Source organism: Marmota marmota, unplaced genomic scaffold, assembly GCF_001458135.2.
Source record: "Marmota marmota marmota unplaced genomic scaffold, marMar, whole genome shotgun sequence".
Lineage (NCBI taxonomy): Eukaryota > Metazoa > Chordata > Mammalia > Rodentia > Sciuridae > Marmota > Marmota marmota.
The window spans coordinates 11580625-11588926 of record NW_025999990.1 but is presented as its reverse complement, the minus strand read 5'-3'; the positions used below and the strand labels follow the sequence as shown (position 1 = coordinate 11588926).

At 36.9% G+C, this 8302-nt stretch overlaps 1 protein-coding gene across 2 annotated transcripts in view; it reads right to left on the bottom strand.

Moving 5' to 3' along the window:
• The window catches only part of Atp8b1 (ATPase phospholipid transporting 8B1), a 115693-nt gene that overhangs the window by 9596 nt on the left and 97795 nt on the right, over positions 1-8302 (bottom strand). For both annotated transcript variants that reach the window (XM_048806158.1, XM_015482352.2), the window contains exons 18-22: positions 8046-8210; positions 7154-7265; positions 5642-5717; positions 2696-2828; positions 1997-2285 (exon numbers count right to left, since the gene is read on the bottom strand). In XM_048806158.1, the coding sequence (XP_048662115.1) occupies positions 1997-2285; positions 2696-2828; positions 5642-5717; positions 7154-7265; positions 8046-8210 (775 nt within the window). The remainder of the gene's footprint in view (positions 1-1996; positions 2286-2695; positions 2829-5641; positions 5718-7153; positions 7266-8045; positions 8211-8302) is intronic.

Sequence of the window (8302 nt, the reverse complement as noted above, 5' to 3'; positions counted from 1 at the left end):
AAAAAAAAAAAAAAAAAAAAAAAAAGAAAGAAAGAAAAGTGTTGTTCATGATTCCCTCCATTTCTACTAGACTATACTGCAAAACATGAAGCATGTTAGCTAGTGGTCAGATTGTTTTCAACACCTGAATTTCCCTCCTTTTATGACCAACAATTTCTTCCTGTATATTGTTCTCAAAATTGTTAGAGATGGCAGCCTTTACAGAGTACAAAAAGGCACCAATACTATTTTGATAACATCTAAGACCTCAGCTTCCCATAATCTCATCCCAAATACGTGATCTGTAATTTATATATAAAAGCACCTAATATACAACAGAGCTTAATTAAAAATGTAAAACAACTTAAGAAAAAGAGTTCATCTTGGTTGACTTTGTTCTACCTCCTCGGTATCAAATGGTTGACTCAGAGGAAAAAACCCTCCAGCTTGAATGGTATAAATCTGCAAGGCAAACGATCCCCTGTCTCTTTCCTCCCCAACATCTAAGAGTCTGCATTAAATTGAATAAAAATAATGTTTGAGTTACCCTAGTTACGTCAAGGATGTATAATGGAAAATAAACTGGAGCTGGCTACAGAAGAAAGAAATAGATTTAATTCAGAACAAAGAATGCCACTCATATGATAGGACAAGCACATGCAAAAAGCAGTGGAGAGGAACTAAGCAGCTGGTGGCAGCAGATATATGCATTGATAAAAAAGCAAGAAGACATACGTCATATAGATGACTCCTGGGGAAGAAGATAAAGTCGGAATATTCTTAGTATCTATCAAGGAGAAGAAGGAGGAGGAGGAGAAAACTGTAAGAAAAGAAAAAGATGGCCTCATGAGTCACAACATAGCTCAATTAAGATCTAGTTATATATAATGCATTTAAAATACCCAGCACAACAAGACATGCTTATATATGTACAGTCATATAATAGTTCACCTTAATAACAACAAGAATAATAATATCACAAAGCTAGAGGTGACATTGGAGATATGTTTCTTGTTTTCAGATGAAAAGACAGGCCTGATCATAAGCCCAAATGCTAAGGTCTCATTAGTTTGGGTATTTTCATTACATGATATAAACTGAGCATCCCCAGTTGCAAAATCCCAAATGCCCCAGTTTTTGAACAGCGTTTTTGAACAGCGTTTAAAGAGTCAGGTCTATGCAAATTTTCCCAAATTGAAAATTTCTAAAATCTGAAACATTTCTGGTCCCAGGCACTACACATAAGGGTTATTCTACCTGTCTTCTCTTATAGTGCTACAGGGAGAGAAGAGGACCAGACTCAGACATGGGCTGAGGGCCACAGGTTTGTTGTGCATGCTTTACTACCAGCACAACTTTATTTCTCCACACTAGAACTCAGTCCATTAGCGGCAAGTACCGAGGGTCTTCCATCCAGTAAAGTGACCCAGGGTGGTCTCCTGGGAGGTCAGGCATGATGGTGAGACCATGCTGGAGTTTTATTTCAAAGTTAAACATGTTACTTCAGACTTCTATGAGGTGACCCAATGGTAAAGTTCCAATAAATTTGCCAAAGGTAAGAAGAAAGCCCTCGAGAAATGCTCAGATGAGAGAGAATAATATTCCCAAAATGAATACCAGAGAGAGTTCACCAGTTTATGCTGAGCTTCGCAGAACTATTTGCAAAACTTATTAAATATCAGGGTTTTAAATAAGCTTAAAGAAATAAAGGAGAAGATCTGGCAAGAGGGGGAAAAATCACACCAAACAGGAAAAAGTAGGAAACAAATAATGATAAATTCACCCTGGAGAACTCATCTTCTGCTGGGCATCCTAAGTCCCTCTGAGAGTCCTGCCTCCTGGATAGTCTGTTGGCTTCCCCAGGGCAAGGGCATGGGCACAGGCGTGACCCAGTGCCTTTCTTAAACACCAGCTTTACGAAAACTTCCACAATGAAAGCTGAAGAAATGACCCCCCACCCCCAAAACTCTCCTGCTATTTCTAGTTGGGTTTTATGGGCCACCTGGGCGCAACTCACTCTTGATCATGTTCACGTCGTTGGCTCCATCTCCAATGGCCAGTGTGATGGCCTTCTTGTACCTTTTCACCAGGTCCACCACCATGGCCTTCTGCTTGGGAGTGACGCGGCAGCAGATGACAGCGCTGCACTCGCAGGCCAGGTCCACAAAGTTCCTCTGCCGCTGCTCTTTCTTAACTTCGAGCCTTCTCTTGCTTTGGGTTCGAATCCGTCTCTCTTCTTTTGTCCTTGGGAACTTCAGCTTCAGAATCTTATTTCTTTTGGTCTTTTTCTCTAGAAGAATCTCATTCTGCGAAATCATGGAGAGGATTGAGGTCACTTTAGTTTTTACACCAAAGGTATCATCATTTCCAAGACTTAAGTTGCGTGAAGGAGAGTTTGTGGATTATATCATTGGTTATATTGTTCTGATGACAGAACATTTATGACATAAATCTAGAGAATACAAAAATCTATAAATAACAAAATGAAAATTACTCATTAATTAATAAACCAAGACAACCACTGTTACCTATTTGGTATAATTGCTTTCATATGTCCTGTAATATTAAGCTTCAAACTTGGGAAATCACACCTGAATTTATAGGCTAAGAGATTTTTAAGTTGGCAATTAACAAATATGTAACACCATCTAAAATTGGTCCAAAGTGAACTTTTTTTCATTTGAGCCAAAGACCCAGACACACTAATGGTACCTACCAGCCAAGAACCGGTGATGACTAAAGCACGGTTTTCACCAGGTGGGAAAAAAGGTTCGTACACAACAGGTGCAAATTTTGCATAAACTCCACCTCTGTTTCTCTGGTTTTCCACCCTTGTATGAAGAAGAGAACTGGAGAAAAATAAATTGAAGTACTTAAAGTACAAAACCATAAACAGGCCCTACACTATTAGATAATTTTGACATTTTTTTTTAGAAAGAGAGAGAGAGAGAGAGAGAGAGAGAATTTTTTAATATTTATTTTCTAGTTTTCGGCGGACACAACATCTTTGTATGTGGTGCTGAGGATTGAACCTGGGCCGCACACATGCCAGGCGAGCACGCTACCGCTTGAGCCACATCCCCAGCCCCAATTTTGACATATTTAAAAAAAAAATTCTGATAAAGACAACTTAAGACTTATCATTTAATCTATTTTTAAGTGGAATCATATAGTATTTATCATTTAGTGACTGGCTTATTACATTTAATAACGTCTTCAAGATTCATCTATATTATAATGTATGTCATAATTTTTTTTTCCTTTTTAAGGACAAATAATATTCCATTTTTTATTCAACCATTCTTAACACTGATAGACACCTGGGTTGCTTGACTCTTGTGAATAGTGCTGTAATAAATATGTGTATGCATATATCTCTTCAAGACCCTGCTTTCAATTTTTTAAAATGTTTTTTTAGTTTGAGTATATTACTCAGAAGTGAGATTGCTGGATCACATGGTAACTCTATTTCTAATTTTTTTAAGGAATCCCTATACCAGTTTTCATAATGACTACGTCATTTTACATTCCCACCAGCAGTAGATAAATGTTCCAGTTTCTGCACAGCCTCACCAACACTTGCTATTTTTTTTTTCTTTTTTGATTGTCCCCATCCTAATAAAAATGAGATGGTATCACTGGTTTTAATTTGAACATTGTTTCACAAGCTTTTCAGCCATTAGCATATCTTCCTTGGAGGAATGTCTTCTAAAAATTCTTTGATCCTTTCTTAATTGGGTGACATATAATCTTATACTATGTGGCACCAAGTTCTTGGTACTTCATAATTTGCCAAAAGCAACCAAAGGAAGAAACAGGCCACACTGTGTTCATAAGCAACAAAGGGAAGGCAATCTCCATCTAAATTAATACCCTGGCTGCTGTTTGGCAGAGAAAAACTAACTTCCCCGTACAATTATGTCTGCTTTTAAAAATTCTCGATACTTTATATCAACAAATCATTGATAAGATGACATGTAACACTTCTATGTGATAGAAAAATGAGTCATGGGATTTTGGAGGGAAGGGGCCTTCTTGCACAATCTTTTCATGTTGCAAATAAAGAAATCAAGCCAAGAGAGGTGATGTGATTTGTTTGCAGCAAGTTGATGGGAGACTTTCTCCGTTCCTCATGCACACCTCAAAAGCAGGTTTCTCAGACTTGACACTGTTGATGTCTTTAGACAGATAATTCTCTGTTGTATGTGGATGCTTATTTTAGGAAGGACACATGTAGGATGTTTTATAGTATCTCTGGCCTCAACCCACTAGAAGCCAGTAGCACCCCTCCTCCCCTGTTGGGACCACCAAAGATGTTTGCAGACATTTCCAAGCAGTCCCTGGAAAGCAAAATAACCCCCACTCCCTGATTAAGAACCATCACACTAGAAGATTAGGTATTTATTATCCCTCTTCCACATTCACTTAATTCTCATTTTCAGTTGGAAAATCAGTTAAAAATCAAGACAAATGATAAAAAAACTGAAAGTGAAGAAAATATGAATTTATTTAAGCTGTTTTATAGGAATCATCATTTCAGGCACCATCTAGAAAGATAATTCATCTCTCTATAAAGGGAAACTTGGCTATAAGCATGATCATAAAATTTATTATTTGCATAAATTTTATCTTTTAATTTAGCTTAGGGTCTACTTTTAAAAGAGAGACCAGAAATTTATTAAAGCCCCCATCTACAAAAAAATAAACAAAACCATATGGTAATTAACCATATTGTTTGCAATCAAAAACTACTTAAGTAAACATATGAAGCATTTATTTGTCCGTTGCTACCTTTTAAAACCTAAAAGCTCAAAGAGGCATGGTTTATGTGCCTCTATTCAAACAGGGCTGATTTAGATTATAAGACTACCAATTTTGTCTAATCTAGCAGAGTGCCTCTCATACTGGAATGACTCACAAAAGCTTTATTATCATCATTAGAAAGAAGACTAATAAGGACTAGCAGCCCAGCAAGTGTATACATTAACAGCTTAATCTGACCTTGTGCCAGCCTGAGACAGGCCCTATAGGATAAAGCTTGAGGAATAAGTGGAACTGTAAAGCCATCATGGTAACTGTGTACATTATATTTACAGCTCTGTAACAAGACAGGGACTTTTGCATCATATGTTTCCAGGTCTTCTGCAACTCTGATTCAGAGATGACCAATGTTCTAGCATAAGCTAAGGTTTGAAATACCAGGATTGCTTCCTCTAGCTAGACTATAGATGACAATGTAACCCTTCCAAACTTTCCTTCTGGGACAAGGTGGTGTTTTTCTTTTTCTTTTTTTTTTTCCCCTCTCATTTCACTTTCAAAAAATAAAATCCCTCCAACAGACAAAACATAAGTCATATTTATTTGCTAGTGATACCATAGGCTCAGTTCCCTTCTTCAGCAGACAAAAAAGCACCAAGAGCTCTAAGGAATGGAGGAAGTGGCCTCGAAAGGTTTCCTTAAAACTAAAATGTGATCAAAATAAGACTGCACCATGATAGCTGGGAACTGCCCGATGTTCTCTTGCTTCATTTAAGCAGGAGGAGAGACTGTCTCAGGTAACATACCCCCACCCCTATTTCTCCATCTGTGCTGCCTCTGCCACTAGTGTTGCCTTTGTGAAATGAGCAGCTGCATGATCTCATGCCACAGGCCCTTTACTTACTTTATATCTTCCCCATAGCAGATAGTGGTGTCTTCTGTCAGAAGTTCACAAGCAAATCCTATGTTTTCTGCAGTTTCTACAACAGATAAAAATCAAGTCCAATGTCATTCCTATTGTTGAGTTAAATAATTTCCATCTACTGCAGGTTGAGCATCTACTATTTGAAAAGCTCAGGACCAGAAGTATTTTAGATTTTTGAATTTTTTGTTCTTTTTTTATTTTGGAACACACACACACACGCACACGGAGATGCTGTGATGATGAGACACAAATATAATTATGAAATTTATTTTACATATTCCTTATATCCAAAGGCTGAATAGATTGAAGGTAATTTTGTTTTGTTTTGTTTTTGTTTTGCAGTACTGGGGATCAAACCCAGAGCCACTTACGTACTAGGCAAGTGCTCTATGACTAGCTACATCCCCAGTCCCTGAAGGTAATTTTATAGTTATTTTTAGTACAGGTGCATTTTGACTGTGACTTGTCACATGAGATCCTAAGTGTGGAATTTTCCACTTGCGGTATCATGTCAACACCCCCAAATGTTTCAGATTTTGAGCATTCTGGATCTCAGATTAGGGATACTCAACCTACAATGGTAATTTCCTTCAATTCATGAACATGATCAGATTCAATCAAATACACTATTTTCTATAGCAGTGCATAGAACTCTTATAAATAAGTCAATTCCTTTCCCTATAATAAGTGAAAGTCAAAGTCTGGTTTGAGATGTTTTTAATAATAAATTGCTATATTATCAACTATTTAAATTGATTATTTAATAAATGAATGTTCATTAAAATACTGACATGCTCTGAACATGTTGTTATGTTATAAGGGGAAGGATAATGTTTCCTCAGTCCTCACATGGGGTGCCTACTAATGACACGTTCCCCCTCCCTTTTTTTCCATAACCACCCATTTGGTAGTTATTAAAGTCCAGGGCTGTGCTTTCAGACTGTGTAGCCTATTGATGATGGCAGAGAAACAGACATTATCCAGTTTCCTGTGAAAGGCTTGCAGAACAAAGTATGGATATCAAACAGCAACTTATTGAGCTCTAAATTTAAGAATTAAAAACTTTGCTCAGGTATAAAATTTTAACTGTAATTTCCAAGCCATAAAAGGAGCAAGATAACAAGAGTTGATGTCATTCAGCACTTTGTGTTCTTCTCTACGCCCCCAAATGGCAAAGCACTAGGAAGACAGAAGGGATCATCTTTCAGGATAGGAGTGCACATCTGGCCGAAGAGATAAAGACAACCAGCAGGATGCAATTGGGAGCTAAATCATAAGGAATAGATTCTGCTTTAGAGGGAGTTCAGAGAAGGACATAATCAGGGAGGGATGGGATAAGAGGAGGGTTTTAAGAGAAAATCTCTCCCTTCCAAAGAAATAGCTGGTGTCCCTACAGGATGGAAAGTCTGAGAAAGTCATCGGGGGCAAAGGAAACAGCAGTTTTAAATATTTGTGAATTAATAGATACACTTCCCCACATAAATGAGTTACCCTTTTTGTCTCCAGTGAGCACCCAGATTTTAATGTCAGCTTTTGCAAGTTTTGATATGGTTTCTGGGACCCCATCCTGCAGTTTATCTTCAATAGCTGTAGCTCCCAATAGCTGGAATGTACATTTGAAAAGAAGGAATTAGCAAATAAACCAAAAACTGTCTGTAGTTATAGTTCGCCAGCCTCTAAAGAGAAGGGCTAATTATGTACCCCAATTGGTGTTCTACCACAGCCAGTGGCCAGCATGGCAGGGAAGGCTACCACCATGCTTCACACTTACTGCAAAGCAAAACAACCAAATATTTTTTTTTCTTGGAGAATGAACTAATTAATTAGCTGAGACAAAAAAAAAAAAAATGCAAGTACAAAATCAGACATTAAAACCACACTATTATTGTGTACTTGCTGCTTTATAGATATGAGCCCATCCCTCTGGCCAAAGGGAAATACTGGCTATTGAACATTTTTCCATTAATCTAAACTCTACAGGCAATAAGAACTAAATTTTCAAAAATTTCATTTAGAAATGGTGGGGTTTTTTTGTTTCAATATTTTTCAAAACATAAATTGTTTCAGTAATTTTCACAAATAAATAAGTGCTGGTTTGACATCCTATAAAATCATAATGCATTTTAATAAGTGATATAAAAATCATGGAATTAGATTAACTCAGAACATTTCTCTATAGGTTCTTCTCTTTTGGTTTCTAAAATGACAATATCTATTCTGTTATCAGAACAGAAGAAATTCAAATGACCTACTTTCTTTGTTCCAATTTCATTTGCTGGAGTTAGAATAATCTTTCAAGCATGAGATCAAACTGTAATAAAACTTAATAAAAATTTTGCTTTGTTTAGAATATCAAGGAAACATTATTAAGGTTAAAACTCACAATTAAGTCTCTTTCAATCTCCTCATATACTTTATCCAAAGCTTCATCTCGGTTGGTTGAGGCCACGCTGGCTGCCATAAACTTTTTATTCCATTCTGCAAATTCTTTTTCTTCAATTTCTTTGTAGCAAAGGCACAGGGTTCTAAGAGTTTCATTCGCAAAGATCTGTTTTATTTAAAAGACAATCCACCGATGCAAGAATATTTAATTTTATGTAGTTCAAGGTCAAGTTTGAACTCTTACTTTGAAGTAATGTA